Consider the following 21436-nt stretch of genomic DNA (forward strand, 5'->3'; position numbering starts at 1 on the left):
AAATACCGACAAAGATTGCTTACTTTACTTGTTTCTCTTTTATTGCCTTGAAAAATTGTTAAATTTGGCTAATATATGAGAAACAATAATTGTAAGATCAACCCATAACCAGTTATTATAACAAGATTTCAAGTTAGAAACCATAAGTCTTGACAATATGATATATAAAAAAAAACACAAAGAAAATAAATAATTAATAAACCTATAATTCTTAATTGTTATAATTAGTTATTAAAGTGTTCATATAAAGTTTGCAAGGCTTGTAAGGAAAGAATGGTGTGAGTTGGTTGGTTCGGTCTGCTAAATTCTTTGAATCATCTTTTAATATTTCTACTTCGCAGCTACTCTTCCTCCTACATCTTGGTAACATAACTTCTTTACCAATTCAAAACCTCTATGATACATTTTTTATTGTATGTTACCAACTTTGATCTTAATATCTTGACCAATTAGATCACTTCAGCATTCACCAGCGACTGTAACTTCAATACAAGTTTATCATTAGTTACCATCTGTTCGTAGACAAGCACTTTGGTTTTGGCTTAAATCAATTCAGGGCAACGGTGTTAGATTTACAATTACTATTTCTCATTACTCAGAAGCACTTTGGTCATTATTGTATATGATCATCCATGAATCTTGCCCAAAACCAATGCTTCTTCCACACTCTCTCATTCATCTCCTCGATAGGCACATTCTTAGTCTCAGGAAGTAGAAACATCACAAACAAAGTCATAACCAAAACCCACGCCGAAAAGAAGATGAATATACCAAACTTGAGATGGCAAAGCATCAAGAGAAAAGCTTGCGCGATGATAAACGTGAAGAGCAAGTTAACGCAGACCGCCACACTTTGTCCCGCAGAACGTGTCTCTAAAGGGAATATCTCACTCGGGATTAGCCACGAGAGCGGTCCCCAAGACCAGGCGAAAGCAGCGACATAAGTGCAGATCATTACCACGACTAGAATCGCTAAACCTTGGGAGATATTTGTATAGTGGTCAGTGACTTTGTTGCCAAGGATAATGGCGATAACAACATGAGAGAAGAACATTTGGACACCAGCTTCAAGGAAGAGAACCCAGCGACCAACCTTGTCAACAGAGTAAATCGAGACTAATGTCGAGAGGACATTGACTGCTCCAGTGACCACTGCAGAGTAGAGAGAAGCGTCACTGCCAAACCCTAAAGTATTGAACAGAACAGGAGCGTAGAACATAATCGCATTTATTCCAGTACATTGCTGAAAAATCTGCAGTTTACACACAATATATAAAGAATTAACATTAACAGCATGATCTAACTGAACACAATGGAATCAAAATTATGGAAACTTGAAAAGCAAGTTAGGGTTCTTGGTCCAAACTTGAACACAACGAAGTCAAATCTTCACAAAACCTAAGAAGAGATTAGTAGTTTGGCTTCAAAATCTATGGTTTCTGGATCCGAAAATTCGAGAATTATAACGTTTTCACTTCAAATCCCGTTAAAATCGACTAAGACTGAATCCAATTCCAAGCAATAAAAACAAAATCACTTCAATTAAACTATCTAGACCAAAAAACTAACTCTTTGGATCATCAATTATCAGAGATAAGTAACACTACTGACCTGTAAAGCCACGGTGACGACAAGCTGAGGACGATTTCTCCGATGGAGAAGGTTTCTGAAAGGATGTTTAACTTCTTTAGCAAGTCTACTAGCTTCCAGTAGATAGGCAAACTCTGGTTCGACATTATGAGTACCTCGAATGCTACGAAGAACGGCTTTACCTTCATCGAGGTGACCTCTTTCGACTAAGCTGTTCGGTGTTTCGGTCACCAGTAAAGCTCCGACCGTTAGAAGAAGCGCGGGACCTCCCGCCATACCTAAAGATAGCCTCCATCCCCACCCTTTAATCCTACAAACATTTCAAATTAACTTATAGTTAAAATGTACAATTTTGGTAATTAATTATGAAGAAATATTTTTTTTTCTAAATTTAAAAATACAATTTAAGAAAACAAGTAAGACAAAAATTTGATAATAACGATCACAAAATTAATTTGAAAGTGCATATATAACGAAAAACTTTTTTTTATATAATTCAAGGTTATGTGAAGTGAAAGAGACGTTCAAGTGGATATTTTCCAATAGAGTCATTTTAAGCAAAAAAAATGTTAAATTATGACAACCATATATTTATTTGGATTTTTCTTTTGGATCATTTTGGAAATTATCATTGCTTTAATTTAATTTCTACATATTTTTTCTCTTATTATCAAAAAAAAATATTTATCAAAAAAAGAGTATTAATTAGGGTCGGACAGAATTGTCGGTAGTAGAATCGTTATTGTAACAATTCTCATAATTTGCAATAAATAATAAATCAAGAGTTAAAAAAAAATTTAGGGAAGAGAGAGCATTTACTTCGCGGTTCCATAGTTGACAAGATTGGCGAAGAGGATACCAAAAGTGATATTAAGCTGAAAGAGAATATTAAGACCACCACGGATCCTAGTTGGTGCAATCTCCGACAAGAACAAAGGAACAGCTTGGTTAGCGAACCCAATTCCACAACCAAGCAAGATCCTGCCTACAATAAGCATGACTATGTCTTGAGCCCCCGCATTAAGAACCACACCGATGATGAAGAATCCACTGGCTATGAGCATCGTTGGCCTCCGTCCTAGCTTCCTCGTCGTGTATGCAGCGAAAAACGTCGCGGTTAAACCGGCTAAGTATAGAGATGATTTGAAAAGTTGTAACCGTTGGTTGTCGTATATGCAGTAGTACTTGTTTTTGTCTGTACCGGATTCTACTCGTCGGTGAACCACCGGAAAAAACTTTTTGAGAAAGTCCGGCATTGCTGTCACTCCACCTACGTGTAACCAATGACCATGTCATTTAGAAACTAAATTAATGTTTATATATATATATATATATATATATATATATTTCAGAAGCCATGTTTAACTAAAACCTCATGAGTATTTTTCTAAAAAAACCTATGAGACTACTTTTGTCACTATATTATTGAACCAAGGACGACCTAAATCTCTAATTGCCAAATTTTGAAAGCCAAGATTTTTTCTTTTTATAGGTTGATCGAAAGAATTTTTTTTTTTTTTTTATCAAAAGAAAAAAAAAGCTTGGCTTTCAAAGTTTGGCAATTAGAGATTTAAGTCCTCCTTGGTAATTGGTTCGAAAGCCAAGTTTTTTATATTATTTATTCTGTATTTAACATCGATTATCAAACTAGCAAATGGAAATTTCATTATTTTTTCTTTTTGTCAAGAAAGTATATTGATTAACTCAAACGAATCAATTAGAAGGAACATTGTCTACATAGGTGACATAATGTAGTACGAACACGTAGTGCCAAGTTATATGCTTAAACATTTGCGCTATGAGAAATAAGGAGCAGAAAAAAGATTAAGAATTCTTCCATATGGATATTATTTCTTCCAGGTAAGTAGAAAAATCTCGCCATTTGGATGAATAACACACCATCTAAATAAAAATTCATTTGTTCTAAAGTATTTTATATATTATTTTGTTAAAGCATTTTATATTAGTAATTAATTATTTACAAATAAATATTGGTGACATAGCTAACGCATGGGTTTTTAATCTAGTATATAGATAATAAATAATACACAATAAAGAGACATGTTAATATATATATATATATATATATATATAAATACCAGTGACACCAATGTCGTAGCCGAACATGAGGCCGCCCGTAGCAGCCATGATGCAAGAGATGATAACTATAGGAGTTATCTTTGCCTCGAACTCGACTCCGTTCGCCGAAGCCGTTGCAAATCCTCCTCCGGCCATACTTGCTAAAACTTAAAAATTATTTTCTCTCAAAGAGTTGAGAAAAAATAAAAGAGACCATTGGGATGTTTACTTGTACGTTTTCTCGTAGAAGACGAAGTAGTGAAGCACAGTGGGAAATTGTAGGTAGCCAATGAGAATTTTACACGTCTATCTTATTTCACATGCTAGAGTCATTAAGTCATTGGTCAACAGAAGTTTCTGATTTATCTTCATCTGCCTTGTGTGGTTCTTTGTTGAATATACTATTATTTGCCTATTAACATATAAGTCATTTATAAGTCATAAGTCTTCTCTTCTTGTTATTATATTATCTTCGAATAATATTATAATTTGTTGTTTTGTTAAATTATAAGGTTCTCCTATCTCTCTTATTATAGAGATTGCTACATTAGTTTACATATCGTTGTCAATGTATGTGAATGTGAGTGGTGCGTATTTAAAGATCTGAATTGTATTTAGTAATATGAATAATGAAAATTCGGACTATTATTAAATATACATCTTCATTAGCTCATAGAAAGAACAGAACACTTTGTCAGAAAATGGAATCACAACAAAGCCAAAACAAGACTTTACCTATTCACAAAACATAGTTCAAAGTATCGAAACTTTAGTACAAATATATTTCCTTGTTCACTCTCTTCTCTGCTTCTACTTTGGTTATATTGACTCATTAAAGCCGTGTTGAAGGATCAAAGCCATTAGATTTACCATTAGTCTTCTCACCATTTGCAAACTCTTGATCATGGTGATCATCCATGAATCTAGCCCAAAACCAATGCTTCTTCCACACTCTCTCAGTCATCTCCTCGATAGGCACATTCTTAGTCTCAGGAAGTAGAAACATCACAAACACAGACATAATCAGAACCCAAGCCGAGAAGAAGATGAATATCCCAAACTTGAAATGGCAAAGCATCGAGAGGAAAGCTTGAGCTATGATAAACGTGAAGAGCAAGTTAACGCAGACCGTCACACTTTGTCCCGCGGAACGTGTCTCTAGAGGGAATGTTTCACTCGGGATTAACCACCCGAGCGGTCCCCAAGACCACGCGAAAGCAGCCACGTAAGTGCAGATCATTACCACGACTAGAATAGCAAATCCTTTGGAGAGATTTGTAGAGTGATCTGTGACTTTGATGCCTAGGATGATGGCGATAACGACTTGAGAGAAGAACATTTGAACACCAGCTTCAAGAAGAAGAACACGACGACCAACTTTGTCTACAGAGTAGATTGAGACTACAGTGGACAAGACATTGACTGCTCCGGTAACCACAGCAGAGTAAAGAGCAGCGTCACTACCAAACCCTAATGTGCTGAACAGAACAGGTGCATAGAACATAATCGCGTTGATTCCAGTACATTGTTGGAAAATCTGCAAATTTCACCCAAATAAAAAACATCAAATTCAAATTCTACTTAGTAAACAGTTAAAAATTGAACACAATGGGATCAAAAATTTATGAGACTTGACAAACAAGTTAGGGTTTCTTGATCCTTAATTAAGAGCTCTAACAATTTCAAGATCAAATAGACTTCAAATGAACAAAGAAGTGATAATACTAACCTGTAAAGCGACGGCGATAACGAGCTGAGGACGATTTCTACGTTGAAGTAGGTTTCTAAAAGGATGTTTAACTTCTTTAGCAAGTCTACTAGCTTCAAGCAGATCGTTGAACTCTGGTTCCACATTATCCGTACCTCGAATACGACGAAGAACAGCTTTACCTTCGTCGAGATGACCTCTTTCGACTAAACTGTTCGGTGTCTCGGTCACCATTAAAGCTCCTACCGTTAGAAGAAGCGCGGGAATTCCAGCCAAACCTAGAGATAACCTCCATCCCCATCCTCCTTTAATCCTGCAAAACATTTCAAAATTTGTTAAGCGGTTACATTATGGGCTTATGGGCCTATACATACGTCAGCCCATTAAATACGTTTCGCATTAAAGTCAACGCGGAGAAAATTTTGTTAGCGGACTACGTTCAGTGCATGTGGATAGAATTTGCTGAAATCACGGAAGACTTTTTTTTTTATCTACTTATAAAGTTTTATTATTGTTTGTTCAAATTTATAAAGTGAAAATACTTTTTTATTTTTTTATGGTATTTTTTTATGGTATTTCGAAAAAGTTAAACATAACATTTAAACAAACACAGAAGACACAGCCAAAAAGTTTGACAAAAACGATTAGAGAAAGTGTACATATGTAACGTAAACTTTTTTATTTAATAAATAAAAAAAAATTATTTTCTTACAACAAAATTAAGGTTTGTGTGAAGTGAAAGAGACAAGTCATGTGTAGATATTTTGTTAATAGTGTCATGTAAAAGAAAAATCTCCAAAAATTATGAACACCATATATATTATTTTGGGTTTTGTATATTTTTCGTGATAAAAAATCTCAAACCCTAAGTTTAGTTTCCACTCATTTTTTTCTCATATTATCAAATAAAAAAATAAAATTAAAAGGGAAGAGATATTTACTTGGCGGTTCCATAGTTGACAAGATTGGCGAAGAGGATACCAATAGTGACATTAAGCTGAAAGAGAATATTAAGACCACCACGGATCCTAGTTGGTGCAATCTCCGACAAGAACAAAGGAACAGCTTGGTTAGCGAACCCAACTCCACAACCAAGCAAGATCCGTCCTGCAATAAGCATGGCTAGGTCTTGAGCTCCCGCGTTGAGAGCTACACCGATGATGAAGAAAACACCAGCTATGAGCATAGTTAGTCTTCGTCCGAGCGTTCTTGTCGTGTATGAAGCGAAGAACGTTGCGGTTAGACCAGCTAAGTATAGAGATGATGTAAAGAGTTGTAGCCCTTGGTTGTCGTATTTGCAGTAGTTGTTTTTGTCGGCTCCGGCTTCTACTCGCTTGTGAACCACCGGAAAGAACTTTTTGAGAAAGTCTGGCATCGATGTCACTCCACCTATACATAGTCAAATTGATGATAAAATTAACTTTTTACTGTGTAAGCTTATGTTGAAACTTAGAAGATTCTCATAATATCAAAGTACTCAAAATATTGTTTACTAGTGTTGATGTGTCATAAACCCATGTTCAGATTCAACGTTGAGCATGTGTGTCGTAGGTGACAAAACAAAAAGAATCACTAAACCATATGACACTAATTTTGTCATTATACTACTAAACACAGGGACCTGTCTAGCTAGCTAAGATCATTAGTTGCCAAACTTTTGTAATTATTTTTCTTACTTCAAAGTAATTAATTAACATTGAGCTAGTTAATTAGTGAAATTTCATTTTGATAAAGTTTTATATTATTTTATTTCTATTAGTCCTCCATATGTTAGGTGAAAATGGTTCTACCAAAAAAGTTATTGGTGGTAGTTGAAAACATAAGCAAGTTCTATTTACAAATCATTACTTGAGAAAACTTGCACTAACTAAAAACCATCCTTCAAATCAAAACTTGTTCTACTTTTTGGTATAATATTTAAGATAAAAGAATTGTATTACAAATATAGAAAGAGATGTTAATATTCTTACCAGAGACACCAACGTCGTAACCAAACATGAGACCGCCGGTAGCAGCCATGATGCAAGAGATGATGACTATAGGAGTAATCTTCGCCTCGAACTCGACTCCATTCGCGGAAGTCGCAAACCCTCCTCCGGCCATCGCGAGGATCTCCTTATCAGAAACTAAAATCTAAAAAAGTTAATTTCTCTTATAAAAGAGTTGAAAAGAAACAACACTATAAGTTAAAGAGACTCTTGTTGTTATGTACTTCATTATATAGACAAAGATGAGGCAGTGAAGCACAAAATAGAAATTGTCTGCAGCCAATGAGACTCTAACACGTCTCTAGTTATGTTCACATGCTTCTGAGTCATCAAGTCATTGGTCAACAAACGTTACTTCTATCTCCTCATTGTGCTTTATGTGGCGTCTCCTTAGTTGAAATATACAATTTGCTTATCATCATATAAGTCTTCTTTCTTGATTATTATATTATCCTCTTAATATTCATATATTTATTTTTGTTAAATTATAAGATTCTCCTCTCTTATTAGTGAGATCATTACGAATTCTTACATCGCTGTCAATGTGTTGTGCAAAATCTTGCTACCGGCTTACTCAAAATATCTCTCGAATACACCTTTTTTTAGAATATGAACGATTTGGTTTGTGTTCATACAAATTAGCCAACGTCATGTAACGTCGATATTATCTTTTACTAATTGTTTGTAGTGTTTACAATGTTTATGGATGTTATAATATTTATATATATGGTGTTAAAAGTCTACGGGACCAGATCGGATTCAGCATTCTAAGAAGTATAGACCGACACTAATCCAACCCACACCAACCTCCCTAGTTAAGAATATGGATCCAAAAAAATCTTATAAAATGTATATATAAAACCATATTTGCTCACCACTCTTTTGAGATTATTGGAAGCAAGAAAATATCTACAAGTATGATCTGTTTTATATTATTATGTGTAGTTTATTGTCGCATGGGTTTCTCATTTGCTGTCACGTTATTTGTGTATATCTACCAACTTGTCACTTTTTGCAATAGTTTCATTTCATGGGTCCATAATCTTTAAAAGCCAATAACTATATATGTTTTTGAGGGTTTTTTTGATATGACTAATAACCAAATGTGCTACGTACACTGCTACTTAGTTATTGTTTCTTGCGTATTGGCTATATGCAAAGACAACCAAACTACGTGTAACATAAAATAATCCAATTTTTTTTGAAGTTATGATTAGTTTATTTCCTTTGTGGCATTTGGTAATTGGAGTTTTGAACTTATATTAGTAGTAAAGTATTGCAACATGCACATGCAAATTCGAATTAAAATTGGATATTAGTTTTGTGTGTATAATTCTTTATTGTTGAAATATCAAACCACGGGAGCCATGGGTTTAGACATGTAATATGACCACTTGACATAACAGGTGGAATTAATTACGTCACAAAAATCGTATTTGGAACCAAAAAGTGTGTATGTGTGTGTGTGTTTACTTTTCAAACATCATTATCTTGTTAGAAGAGTTTCGTAAGAGTTGGGAGTCAACGATTCTGTTTTTCTTTTTTTCAACGATTTCTAATTTGACAAATATTAAATGAAAGAAACAAGTAATAAAACGTGACGATGAATAAAATTGGGAAAATAAAAGACCGGAAAAAGCTTCTATGTGTGTACGTCCTATTATTATCCTCTCTTTTTTATATTAAAAAACCTCTAAATTAAATATCTGTAGCATTTCATACTTTCATTATTATCTTATTAAACAAAAATAAAATATATATATGCATACGTTGCTAGGCGTGGGCATTCAGTATTCTGGTCGGATTCGAGTTTTTCGAATAAGATAAATATACAAAATTTGGTTTAGTTTCGGTTCAAATTCTTTCGGATTTGAATTGGATTAGATATAGATTTTTATAACCATTCAAAAAGCCATTATTTTCGAATAGATATATGGATTTTTAGATAAAAGTTTGGAGTTTTCGGACAAAATTCAATTAATTAAATAAATAATTGGGATATTTGAATCCTAAATTGTTTATATAGAGTTATATTTCAGGTATTTTCGATTCGGAGTTTGAATCGAGTTCGGTTTTGGGTTTTTCGAGTTCGGTTTTGGATTTTTCGGTAGAGAAGTTTAAGACCTGATGTATACTGTAAAAGAATAAATATAAAAATTTGGGTTTGGTTGGGATTTTCGATTCCGGTTTTTCTTGCCCAAGCCTAGTTGCTTCAAAGACCAAAACGACATCCAAATATTTATTTTCACAGAAACCCAATTATCACTTTTTTTGTATAAATACCAAAATCTCATTATATTCGCAATGTGTTCCACTTCCTACAAACCCACGAAAACAATTGAACCACCTTATTAACTGGTTTAGTCAAACCTCGAACCGTATAGACCAACACTATCTAAATTAACCGATCTGTACGTATGAAAATGCAAGTCAATGAAGTTGAAACAATAACACATTTGACAATAACGGTCAACTAAAACAATCCCGTCGAAGCATTTTTAGATAGTTCCAAACAAAGACGACACAACCTAACAAAAGTCTTCTTCAGTGCCAGAAATTTTCAAAAAAGACAGTAACAGCTAATTAAGCGCACTCTAAAAAAAACCCAACAAAGTTACTACGAAAATTCAAAAAAAAAAACCTAATATTCAGAACAAGACAAAACCAAGAGAAAGAAAACAACCCCCACCCTCAAAATCTTATCTCACCAAGATGTGGCAGCTAAAGAAGTCGAGATTGCCCGATGAAATAGTTAAACAAGCGAGAACGAGATTTGGTGTTTTTTGAGACCAAGACTGTTTCTCTTCTTCTAATCGGGAAGAATTTGCTCGTTGTCTGCATCTCCTTCTGTCTCAATGGTTGGTTTTGAAGGTCCAGATCCAGGAGCTTGCTTCTTCTTGATACCACTCACTATATCGTCGATCCTCAGAAGCATACACGCAGCTTCTATTGCTGTCTTGAATGTTTGCGCCTTCACATTGTAAGAATCCCATATCTGCAATGTTTACAGAAGGTTAGAGTCGCACTCTTGAGTTATCTTGGTTTCATGTTGTGGAAATATCAGCAATGGTATGGGTTTTAACACCTACCTTGCACTCTTTCATATCAGCTATCACACCCGAGTTCCCATCGATACCAATCCACGCGTTTTCACCATTTGCGTGCTGCACCCAAACCGATGATTGATGCATAGAGAAAAGAGTAGGTATATACTAAAAACAATGGGAAAGAGAAAGCAGTTGGGGTTCATATTGCAGGACATTACCTTCCCTTGTAATGCAGTCATAGTACGGATCACGTTAACCCCACAGTTTTGAGCCAGGGTACGTGGAATAGCCTCGAAGGCAATGGCAGCTGCTTCATAAGGCCACTGTTACAATAGGATTCAGAAAACAAAATAATAATAAAATCAGTGTGGGTACATCATATTCTGCTTCAAAAGCTCGATAAAGCTTTGAAAAGAAATCGCTCAACTTTCAGCAAGGAAACAAAATGTAATAAAAGCAAGCTGACCTTCTCTATGCCTTCGATTGTTGCACTCTTCTGTTTTAATGTCGCAGAAACGGTTAATTCTGTGGCTCCTCCACCAGGAACGAGCTTTGGGTTTTTGATAATGTTTCTTGCAACAGACATGGCATCCTGTAGGAACAATGTTTCAGGCACATAACATAATGAGCAAGAGACGAAATACAGCTTTATAAATAGCAACAACGAACCTGTAAATTTCTTTCCACTTCATTGATGAAATCTTTACTTGGTCCCCTTAAAAGTACAGTACAGGCTTTGGGTTCTTTGCAGTCAACAATGAAAGAAAAGAAATCATCTCCTATTTTCTTGACCTCAAACAAGCCAGCCCCAGTACCGATATCAGATTCTTGTATTTCGTCGGGTCTGTTAACAATTACTGCTCCACAAGCCTTGGCGATTCTGTTGTTGTCAGTTTTTCTCAACCTTCGGATTGCACTAACCCCAGCTTTACTGAAATAGTGACAGGCCAAGTCGCTAAGGCCCTTCTCTGTGATAACCAAATCAGGTTTGAACTTTAGTATTTGCACGCAAATGTTCTCGATGTATTCCTCTTCCAGCTTCAACAACACTTCCCAGTCCTCTTCTCTGACCAACTCAGCATTGGTTTGATTTTCACCTTTCTTGTACTCAAGGGGGCAGTCGAGAAGAATAATCCTTGGGTTGACAATCTTTCTTTTCATTTTACCAGGAGCAACAACATCTTTGTTAAACATAACTCCTTTGAGAACCTCTGAGTCCTCAAACTGAGCACCAGGAACCTTCTCAACCTTAATGTACTTTTTAATATCTACCTCCCTCAAACCTTGCCCAAGATCAACACCAACAGTTGTAGTGGCATCAATAGCCAAATCCTAAAAGAGTAAATAAAGTCATAAAAACTCATGTGAGTATGGTGCTCAACTTGACAAATCGAGAAAACTGTGTCAAGATGAATGTTGAGTGCCAAAGCTTCAATATGTGAGATGTAAATGGCATCTGTTATAAAACTTCCTACAAATGAGTAGCATAAAAAGACTGGAAAAACTGTAGAATTAAATAAATGCAGTCATCAATGTTTTAAAGTAATTTTATGGACAAGGTTATTCATCTTACATTTCAGACGCCACTTCTAGATATAGTTATACCTATTTGCCTAAACGTGTTCAATATGTAGTAATGAGCAATAAATCCTAAGCAGGTAATGCATAGGTAAGAAGATACAGTAATTAAGTTACTTACAGCAATTAGATCTCCAAACTGGCTCGTGAACTTTGTCCCTATGCAGCTCTTGACTAGTCCTAGCACTGCTGAACCTGCACTCACACATTCTTCCATCAGTACAAATGTGAATGAAATGATGACATCAGAAACCAAAGTAGCTGGCACTTGACTCCAAATGAACAAACACAAGGTAGAGTAGGACTTACGGTCATTGATATCAATAGACATGGCAATTTTGTCGAGAACAGCAATAGAATCTTCAAGAGCCTTAATGTAAGCTGCAAAGAAGATAATTCAGCTAAGATGTAAACGACATGGGTAACATGACAACAATAAGCAATTCATAGTGCTACTATACCTCGGCATATGACTGTGGGATGGTAATTCTTCTCAATAAATGCTTCTGCAACATGAAGCATTTCTCCAGCTGTTGGCGAGAAGAAACAGAAATGAGTACTTTAATAATAATATATGCTTATAAACAGATAATGATATTGAATTGCTCACTCCCACAAGTAAAGAAAAAACACTGCAGCACCTAATAGATTTTCCTTGATTAATTCGTTTTAACAAAGCTAAAAACCATAAATGCTAAACCAAGCCAAGCTATTGGTACTCTATCAGTTACCAAACAGAGAATGTCCATACCTAAAACAATAACCGATGTTGTCCCATCACCAACTTCTTCGTCTTGTGTACGGCTCAACTCAATCATTGACTACAATCACCAGAGTAAAAAAAATATGGATGAATAACAAATTTTAACAGAAAAATAACAAGAACAATAGGTAGAGAAAAGGCAGAAGTAAAAACCTTAGCTGCAGGATGAGCAACATCTAGCTCACGAAGAATAGCATTTCCATCATTAGTAACAACAATCCCTGTACAGATGCAAAGAGGATTGGGAATTAAAAAAAAAAAAAACCAAGCCAACCAGAATCCACAATTTCTCTAGGGTTTATACAAAACTAACACAGAAAGTGACGTTCAATAACTTCAACAAGGATATGGACCACAAGAACAATGTTTCCAGAGCTAAAAACACTAAACCTAATTCCCTCCCTAGTGAGATCTACAAACACATACAAAGAATCTAAAACCCTAATAACGAGGATACAAAAACAAAGGCTAGATTAAAAACCCTACCTCCACCAGCATCAAGAAGCATCTTCAACATAGAACGAGGACCCAATGTCGTACGAATGATATCAGCCACAGCCTGTAAAACAAAAACTCCGACGATCGGAACCAGAGACAGTAGCGCGAGAGAGGCAAGCATCACACACACAGAGAAAAGATCATTATACCTTGGAAGCTTGGATATTACCATGATGAACCTTACTTCCAGATTCACGCTTTAGCGAATCGCCTGAACCATTTGAGTTAATCTCGTTACCAAAACTAACATCGATTTAGTGGAAATGAGATCTGGAGGAGGAGGAAGAGAAAGAGAAGCTTACTGAGAACGAGGACCGGTGCTTGCATAGTTGCGATCTGAAGTTTCTAGAGTGAAGAGAAGCTGTGAGAGAGAAAGAGAGAGACGGCGAGTTGCGATTTCAAAGAGCGGCAACTGGGGGAAGAAGAGATCCTACTACTACTCCGATTCGCCTTCTTTCTCTCCCTTTCTGTTTTTTCCCTTATTAGGTTGAAAAGCCCAAGTTTAAAGCCCATTAACTTATTTATGTATATGTTGAAGCCCATAGGCCTTTTTCTTTATTCATTTGATTTCATCATCAACATTCAATACAATATTTTCCTTAACTAGCAGACTTTTTAATCACTCAACTGTATAATAGATTAATCACGGAAAAAATGTCATGAAAAGCTTAAATTATCCGTTGAAAAAAACCTCAACTTTGCATTTTGATGAAATATATATTCAATTTTTTGATATTTTATTGTAATCGTTATTTTTTGTTTATTTTGTTAAAATAATCCGGACGTCAAATTCACGATAGTACATCTCTGTTAGGACTTAGGAGAATCTGTTAACAATATTTCATTCAACTGTATACATACACATTAATAATTTCGTTTAAAAGGACGATGCTGAATAAAAAAAATTTCATAAATAGAATTAAGACTGAAAAATCAATTATTAACTATCCGAAGTAATGCTCGAACAAAAAAAACGAAATTGATATAAGAGTTTTTTTACGAATGTTTTGTATCGCTCGAAAATGGTTACAATGTAATCACTTCTTCACATACTCGTGTTTTACCGTCTAAACACTACTTTTATAGCTCGATCTTAGGGGTAAATTACTACCAATTAACATTGACTGGTTTATACAATGTTTGAATTAGATAGGTTTTTACAAAATGGTGAAATAATTGTACCTTTTTCTTTGCAATACTTTGGTATCAAAGAATTTTTCTTAGACTAAAACTCATCCCTACGATCCTAGACATCAACATTAACCAACTTAGTAATAGATTCATAGTCATAGATTGCTCCTTTTGTCAATCTTTGTGCTTCCTTTCTAAAAACTTGAAGAGAAAAATGAATTTTACTTTGATTAGATATTTAGATGCTCTAGTTGGTTTCTAATTAGAGAACGTATCTTATTCCTAGGACAATTTACATCTTTACGTACTGTTTACGAAAAGAATGGTTTAAGACTCAAGAGTCAAGATTTAAATACTTCTTTTATTTGATTCATTGGTTAAAGAGTAGAGTTGTACTAATAAAAATCAGATTTTTTTTTTCTCATAGAAGATATTTTTATATTTTTGTATACATGTGTTTTGGCAATTTCCACAATACGAAAAAGCGAGACTCTCTATAATTGATTTTTGTTTAATGGCTTTGATATACTTTGAAGACTGAGAACACAAACAAAAAAGATCTCTTATCACACTACCACCACCTCCAATGGAGAGCATTGGTAGCCACCATTGTTGCAGCTCTCCTTTCACCTTCATCACTAGGAACTCATCATCACTTCCAAAACTCGTTAACTTCACTCGCAGAGTTCATCTCAGCCACCAATCATCTCACCGACTCAGAAACTCATCTTCTCGTCTCACTTGCTCTGCTGCTTCTTCTTCTTCCACCATGTATCATCACTTCTTCTTCTTCTTTTGTTTTCGAAATTGGATGTTTAAGGTTATTAAAAATTGGATTTTTATTTGACCCAGTGAGGAACAACGGAAGAAGGAAGATGGGTCTGGTACGAAGGTGAAGTTGAATGTGAGGTTAGATCATCAAGTCAATTTTGGTGAACATGTTGCTATGTTTGGATCAGCTAAAGAGATTGGTTCATGGAAAAAGAAATCGCCTTTGAATTGGACTGAGAATGGATGGGTTTGTGAGCTTAACCTTGACGGTGGTCAAGTTCTTGAGTATAAGTTCGTCATTGTTAAGGATGATGGGTCACTCTCATGGGAATCTGGTGATAATCGTGTACTTAAGCTTCCAAATTCTGGGAATTTCTCAGTTGTTTGTCATTGGGATGCTACAAGAGAAACCCTTGATTTGCCTCATGAGGTTGGTGGTAATGATGGTGGTGGGGAAGAGAGGGGTAATCATGACGTTGGTGATGAGAGAGTAGTGGGAAGTGAAAATGGTGCGCAGCTTCAGAAAAGTACATTGGGTGGGCAGTGGCAAGGTAAAGATGCGTCCTTTATGCGTTCTAATGATCATGGTAACAGAGAAGTTGGAAGAAATTGGAATACTACTGGTCTTGAAGGCACTGCTCTCAAGATGGTTGAGGGTGATCGTAACTCTAAGAATTGGTGGAGAAAGGTATCACTTTTGGACTTTTAGTTTCCTTCTTAATTGTTGGTGAAGAATGAAACATGTCTTATTGTTTAATGTGTTTATGTGTTCAAGCTTGAAATGGTACGCGAGGTTATAGTTGGGACTGTTGAGAGGGAGGAAAAATTGAAGGCGCTCATATACTCTGCAATTTATTTGAAGGTTCCTCTTTTCTTTTTATAGCCTAAGGTTATCTTTTCTCATGTGTCTGGGATTCACCTTGTTTAGCTTTTTTATTTGTTTGTTTTTCTGGCTTGTTATGCAGTGGATAAACACTGGTCAGATTCCTTGCTTTGAAGATGGAGGGCATCACCGTCCAAACCGGCATGCGGAGATTTCCAGGCTTATATTCCGGGAGTTGGAGCACATTTGCAGTAAGAAAGATGCTTCGGCAGAGGTGACACATTTTTTTTGCTCTCGAGTTCTCTGCTTTCACAGCCTTTCCTCTCTTAATTTTGTAGCTGGTGTGTCCATAGTAGTTTCTCTAAGTTGCATATGGTTTTATTTGGTAGGAAGTGCTTGTTGCTCGAAAAATCCATCCGTGTTTGCCTTCTTTCAAAGCAGAGTTTACTGCAGCTGTCCCTCTAACTCGAATTAGGGACATAGCCCATCGCAATGATATTCCTCATGATCTCAAGGTAATAAACTTTCTGGTTGTTTTTTCATTAGCTCAGCTACTGTTAAAATATTCATATAACCCATCTTTGTTCCAGCAAGAAATCAAGCATACCATACAAAATAAGCTTCACAGGAATGCAGGCCCAGAAGATCTAATTGCAACAGAAGCGATGCTTCTAAGAATTACCGAGACCCCAGGAAAATACAGTGGAGATTTTGTGGAGCAATTCAAAATATTCCATAATGAGCTTAAGGATTTCTTTAATGCTGGAAGGTACTATATTTCTGAAGCCAAACTTATTCTTTCATCTGATTTACTACTATATGATGATCCCACATACGGTATAATTCAATAGCTCTTTTATCTTGTTGCAGCCTCACTGAACAACTTGATTCTATGAAAATTTCTATGGATGATAAAGGGCTTTCTGCTCTCAGTTTGTTTTTTGAATGTAAAAAGGTAACTCTCACTTGTCTTTTTCTTGATTTAGTGCAAAATTTATTTTTCATTGCATGATTTTCTGAAGCAGTATGCCCTAGACACAACTATGTTGAAGTACAATTATTAGCCAGCTTTAGGATGCAGTTCATAATCGTAATCACCCCGCCCTTGGTTGCATCTTGTTATGTGTCCATACAGTCGCATCATTTGATAAATTGTGCATGTTATACACAATCTTTGTAAACTTTGTTACTGTAGTCTCTTCATAAGACTGACTAAGAAATTCATATTTTCAGCGCCTTGACTCATCAGGAGAATCAACCAATGTTATGGAGTTGATTAAAACCATGCATTCTCTGGCTTCTCTAAGAGAAACAATTATAAAGGAACTTAATAGCGGCTTGCGAAACGATGCTCCGGATACTGCCATTGCAATGCGCCAAAAGGTGAATTGTTTTAAACAATCCATCAAAATCATGTAGCAAGTTATTAACTTATATAGTTTGCTCGTTTCATTAGTGGCGCCTTTGTGAGATCGGCCTCGAAGACTACTTCTTTGTTCTACTAAGCAGGTGTGCATAAGATTTTAATTCTTCTTGGAGCTGAATTTCGTTTGGAAATTATTAAAACTCCTGCTTCATTTCTCTGTCTCATCTTGCATCAATGATTTGAATAGATTCCTGAATGCTCTTGAGTCTATGGGAGGAGCTGATCAACTGGCAAAAGATGTGGCATCAAGAAAAGTTGCCTCGTGGAATGATCCACTAGATGCTTTGGTGTTGGGTGTTCACCAAGTAGGTCTCTCTGGTTGGAAGCAAGAAGAATGTTTAGCCATTGGAAATGAACTCCTTGCTTGGCGAGAGAGAGACCTACTTGAAAAAGAAGGTTATTCTTTTTCTGATATATGTCAACTCATTCTGTTTAACTCTGACGTGTGGGGCTAGTTTGCGGTTGTTGATTATCTTTAAGCTGAAATGCCTTTTATTTTTTTCCATGCAGGGGGAGAGGATGGAAAAACCATTTGGGCCATGAGGCTGAAAGCAACTCTTGATCGAGCACGCAGATTAACAGCAGAATATTCTGATTTACTTCTTCAAATATTTCCTCCTAATGTAGAGGTACACATCAACCCATGCTTTACATTCTGAAGTTAGTGATGCAACTTCTATAGACATTCGTTTGGACACATTCGTTTCTTTCACCAGAAAAAGGACATATGAGACTATATAATCACTCTTCTGGTAATCCATTTTAAAACGTTCTCTCTCATTTCAGATTCTGGGAAAAGCTCTAGGAATACCAGAGAATAGTGTCAAGACCTATACAGAAGCCGAGATTCGTGCTGGGTAAATTAGGCCTTTACTTCCTAGTACTTAGCTTCGCTGTACAAGCAATCTGATGAAAACATTTGAGATTGTTTTCAGATTCTTTTCTTGCTTATTTTACTCATAGTATTTTCTCTGTAATTTCCTCTGATCGTACCTATGGTTTTGCATTACAGCATAATATTTCAGATCTCAAAGCTCTGCACTGTTCTTCTAAAAGCTGTAAGAAATTCACTAGGCTCTGAGGGCTGGGACGTCGTTGTACCTGGATCAACGTCTGGGACATTAGTTCAGGTTCGTGTTACTGCAGTATTCACTTGGCTGAAAAATTCAACTTAGCTATACCTTATGCTTTTTAACTTTATGAAAATTCACATTTGTAAAAAAATTTATGGCTCTTGTGACTGCAGGTTGAGAGCATTGTTCCGGGATCATTGCCAGCAACTTCTGGTGGTCCTATTATTCTTTTGGTCAACAAAGCTGATGGCGATGAAGAGGTTTTTGACCTACATTCAACATTACCATGATTCATAACATCATACTAAAGATTACCTTATAACTTGCTTTGACAGGTAAGTGCTGCTAATGGGAACATAGCCGGAGTCATGCTCCTGCAAGAACTGCCTCACTTGTCTCACCTTGGCGTTAGAGCACGGCAGGCACTAACCTTTTCCCCCATTTTCCCTCCCTGAATTTTTACTAAAGAAGTGTATTGTTGAAACCTCTTCATTTTGCATAAACTTTCACAGGAGAAAATTGTCTTCGTGACATGTGATGACGATGAAAAGGTCGCTGATATACGAAGACTTGTGGGAAAATTCGTGAGGTGCTTTTATCAGATGTTACCATCATATATATATTAATCTCCCGTTAAACAAGAAAACTCATGTCTCTTTTTTATTGTTTTTTATCATATGAACCGTACAGGTTGGAAGCATCTCCAAGCCATGTGAACCTGATACTCTCAACTGAGGATAGGAGTCGCACTCCCAAGTTCAATGCGAACAAAAAAACGGACAAGAATAGCTTATCTAAGAAAAAAACGGATAAGAGACGCATACCTATCCATGACGAAGAGTCAACTCCTGTTTCCTCATCTTCGGATAGCCTCCTTTACTCATCCAAGGTAAACTATTGATATCCTGTGAGTCTGTGCACTTGACATTCAGTTTGCTTGCTGATGGAAAACTTTCATCTATAGGATATCCCTAGCGGAGGAATCATAGCACTTGCTGATGCAGATGTACCAACCTCTGGTTCAAAATCTGCTGCATGTGGTCTTCTTGCATCTTTAGCAGAAGCCTCTAGTAGTGGTAAGGTTTTCTTAATTTGTAAGGGGACGAAATTCCTGGAACCAAATCATGCCTTTTTAAATTACTTTGTTTGGTTTCCGATGAATGTGCAGTGCACAGCGAACATGGAGTGCCAGCATCGTTTAAGGTTCCAACTGGAGTTGTCATACCTTTTGGATCTATGGAACTAGCTTTAAAGGAAAGTAATTCAGAAGAAAAGTTTGCCTCTTTGCTAGAAAAGTTAGAAACCGCCAGACCTGAGGGCGGTGAGCTAGACACCATATGCGATCAGATCCATGAAGTGATGAAATCATTGCAAGTGCCTGAAGAGACAATCAGCAGTATAAGCAAAGCATTTCCCAAAGATGCTCGTCTCATTGTACGATCAAGCGCTAATGTCGAGGACTTAGCCGGAATGTCAGCTGCAGGACTCTATGAATCAATCCCCAACGTGAGTCCCTCAGATCCTTTGGTGTTTTCCGATTCGGTTTGCCAAGTTTGGGCTTCTCTCTACACAAGAAGAGCTGTTCTAAGCCGTAGAGCTGCTGGTGTCACTCAAAAAGAAGCTTCAATGGCGGTTCTTGTTCAAGAAATGCTTTCGCCAGACTTATCTTTTGTTTTGCACACAGTCAGTCCAGCTGATCCAGACAGTAACCTTGTGGAAGCCGAGATTGCTCCTGGTTTAGGTGAGACTTTAGCTTCAGGGACAAGAGGAACACCATGGAGACTCGCTTCAGGTAAGCTCGATGGGATTGTGCAAACCTTAGCTTTCGCAAACTTCAGCGAAGAGCTTTTTGTGTCAGGAACAGGTCCTGCTGATGGTAAATACGTTCGTTTGACCGTCGACTATAGCAAGAAACGGTTAACCGTTGACTCAGTCTTTAGACAGCAACTTGGTCAGCGACTTGGTTCGGTTGGCTTCTTCTTGGAAAGAAACTTTGGCTGTGCACAAGACGTTGAAGGTTGTTTGGTTGGTGAAGATGTTTACATTGTTCAGTCAAGGCCACAACCTCTGTAGAATCAATCTCTTATTTCCTATAAAGCTAATAAAACAAAAAATGTCAGAAATATAAGATCTGCATTTGCTTCATTACCATATGTGAAGGTATGGATTAATAATGATATAAACATATTTAATAATGATATTAACATTCTCTTTGTGTCAAGCTAATACTGATATATACACTATCTTTAGTAAACTTTTTGGAATTATCAATTTTACCTAATCATTTCGGTTCGAAAAAAATGTTAACCAAATAATTCTTGCGTAGATTATGGTTCGGTTTGGGTTTGGTTCGGTATTAATGTGCGTATCTAAATTTCAGATTTATTGAGTTAAATAAAATATAAATAATTAAAAACCGAATAAAATAGGTAATTTTTATGATATATACACTCAGAGATATGTTTGGGGAGAAATAATATGTACAAGATTTTTTGTCATATCATTGTGTTATTTTTATATTACAAAATAAATCTAAGACGCGGATATTGATAAATCTTAGAATTGAAAAGAAAATTGACAGATTGTTTTTCTTCCAATTAGTAAATTACAGTTAATTTAACAAAATCAACTTACAAAAACTGAATTACATAATGTAATATTTCTTGCTAAATATAAACAGTATTATTATCACAATGATTATTTTCTATATTTCATGTCTTTTAATTTTGTTAAAAGTATATTCTTGTCCGTTGTTGACAAGAAAAATATATATATTCATGTCTTTTTCTCACATTGGCTAATTAAAAATCCCAAAAGATATACAACATTAATTAATTGAACTAAATCCTAATAAAACCCTAGAAATCTCAAGCTAATCACGTGAAAAAAATATCAAAATCATCTTAAAATAGAAAAGTAAATAAACCCAACTATATCTCTAACGAATCCAAAAAACACAAT

General features: G+C 35.9%; 4 protein-coding genes across 4 annotated transcripts; 1 reads left to right on the top strand and 3 right to left on the bottom strand.

Annotated features, from left to right (window-relative positions):
* Positions 1-463: 463 nt before the first annotated feature.
* Positions 464-3853, bottom strand: LOC17883021 (sugar transport protein 13). The gene is made up of 4 exons (XM_006289626.2): positions 3690-3853; positions 2410-2860; positions 1612-1900; positions 464-1252 (listed from the first exon to the last, which is right to left on the bottom strand). Exons 1-4 carry the CDS (start codon positions 3823-3825, stop codon positions 614-616), a joined length of 1515 nt encoding a protein of 504 aa, XP_006289688.1. The 5' UTR covers positions 3826-3853; the 3' UTR covers positions 464-613.
* A 443-nt stretch (positions 3854-4296) lies between these two features.
* Positions 4297-7536, bottom strand: LOC17884466 (sugar transport protein 13). The gene is made up of 4 exons (XM_006287435.2): positions 7348-7536; positions 6319-6766; positions 5399-5690; positions 4297-5206 (listed from the first exon to the last, which is right to left on the bottom strand). Exons 1-4 carry the CDS (start codon positions 7478-7480, stop codon positions 4502-4504), a joined length of 1578 nt encoding a protein of 525 aa, XP_006287497.1. The 5' UTR covers positions 7481-7536; the 3' UTR covers positions 4297-4501.
* A 2263-nt stretch (positions 7537-9799) lies between these two features.
* On the bottom strand, positions 9800-13697 carry LOC17881327 (T-complex protein 1 subunit gamma). The gene is made up of 13 exons (XM_006287346.2): positions 13554-13697; positions 13401-13462; positions 13240-13312; positions 12907-12974; positions 12742-12811; positions 12452-12520; positions 12300-12371; positions 12112-12185; positions 11082-11744; positions 10879-11004; positions 10631-10735; positions 10455-10529; positions 9800-10360 (listed from the first exon to the last, which is right to left on the bottom strand). Exons 1-13 carry the CDS (start codon positions 13576-13578, stop codon positions 10175-10177), a joined length of 1668 nt encoding a protein of 555 aa, XP_006287408.1. The 5' UTR covers positions 13579-13697; the 3' UTR covers positions 9800-10174.
* Positions 13698-14903: 1206 nt separating this feature from the next.
* LOC17883411 (phosphoglucan, water dikinase, chloroplastic) lies at positions 14904-20696 on the top strand. The gene is made up of 19 exons (XM_006286864.2): positions 14904-15153; positions 15235-15841; positions 15929-16015; positions 16119-16250; positions 16366-16491; positions 16567-16745; positions 16847-16931; positions 17210-17359; positions 17433-17485; positions 17590-17798; positions 17913-18031; positions 18189-18259; positions 18415-18532; positions 18649-18735; positions 18811-18897; positions 18988-19064; positions 19166-19364; positions 19440-19551; positions 19644-20696. Exons 1-19 carry the CDS (start codon positions 14969-14971, stop codon positions 20546-20548), a joined length of 3588 nt encoding a protein of 1195 aa, XP_006286926.1. The 5' UTR covers positions 14904-14968; the 3' UTR covers positions 20549-20696.
* Positions 20697-21436: the final 740 nt, after the last annotated feature.

This window comes from Capsella rubella, unplaced genomic scaffold (assembly GCF_000375325.1).
Source record: "Capsella rubella cultivar Monte Gargano unplaced genomic scaffold, Caprub1_0 scaffold_6, whole genome shotgun sequence".
In the NCBI taxonomy this organism is placed as follows: domain Eukaryota; kingdom Viridiplantae; phylum Streptophyta; class Magnoliopsida; order Brassicales; family Brassicaceae; genus Capsella; species Capsella rubella.

What these genes read in the sequence shown, in the direction of transcription:
- LOC17883021 (XM_006289626.2), bottom strand. Translation starts at nt 3,825, where the DNA reads ATGGCCGGAGGAGGATTTGCAACGGCTTCGGCGAACGGAGTCGAGTTC. An exon ending in CTACGACATTGGTGTCACTG is followed by an intron (nt 2,861 to 3,689) that starts GTATTTATATAT and finishes GGTTACACGTAG; the next exon opens with GTGGAGTGACAGCAATGCCG. An exon ending in TCGTCACCGTGGCTTTACAG is followed by an intron (nt 1,253 to 1,611) that starts GTCAGTAGTGTT and finishes TGTAAACTGCAG; the next exon opens with ATTTTTCAGCAATGTACTGG.
- LOC17884466 (XM_006287435.2), bottom strand. Translation starts at nt 7,480, where the DNA reads ATGGCCGGAGGAGGGTTTGCGACTTCCGCGAATGGAGTCGAGTTCGAG. An exon ending in TTACGACGTTGGTGTCTCTG is followed by an intron (nt 6,767 to 7,347) that starts GTAAGAATATTA and finishes GACTATGTATAG; the next exon opens with GTGGAGTGACATCGATGCCA. An exon ending in TTATCGCCGTCGCTTTACAG is followed by an intron (nt 5,207 to 5,398) that starts GTTAGTATTATC and finishes TGAAATTTGCAG; the next exon opens with ATTTTCCAACAATGTACTGG.
- LOC17881327 (XM_006287346.2), bottom strand. Translation starts at nt 13,578, where the DNA reads ATGCAAGCACCGGTCCTCGTTCTCA. An exon ending in GTAATATCCAAGCTTCCAAG is followed by an intron (nt 13,313 to 13,400) that starts GTATAATGATCT and finishes TTTGTTTTACAG; the next exon opens with GCTGTGGCTGATATCATTCG. An exon ending in GTCTATTGATATCAATGACC is followed by an intron (nt 12,186 to 12,299) that starts GTAAGTCCTACT and finishes GTGTGAGTGCAG; the next exon opens with GTTCAGCAGTGCTAGGACTA.
- LOC17883411 (XM_006286864.2), top strand. Translation starts at nt 14,969, where the DNA reads ATGGAGAGCATTGGTAGCCACCATTGTTGCAGCTCTCCTTTCACCTTC. An exon ending in CTAAGAATTGGTGGAGAAAG is followed by an intron (nt 15,842 to 15,928) that starts GTATCACTTTTG and finishes TATGTGTTCAAG; the next exon opens with CTTGAAATGGTACGCGAGGT. An exon ending in TTCTTTGTTCTACTAAGCAG is followed by an intron (nt 17,486 to 17,589) that starts GTGTGCATAAGA and finishes TGATTTGAATAG; the next exon opens with ATTCCTGAATGCTCTTGAGT.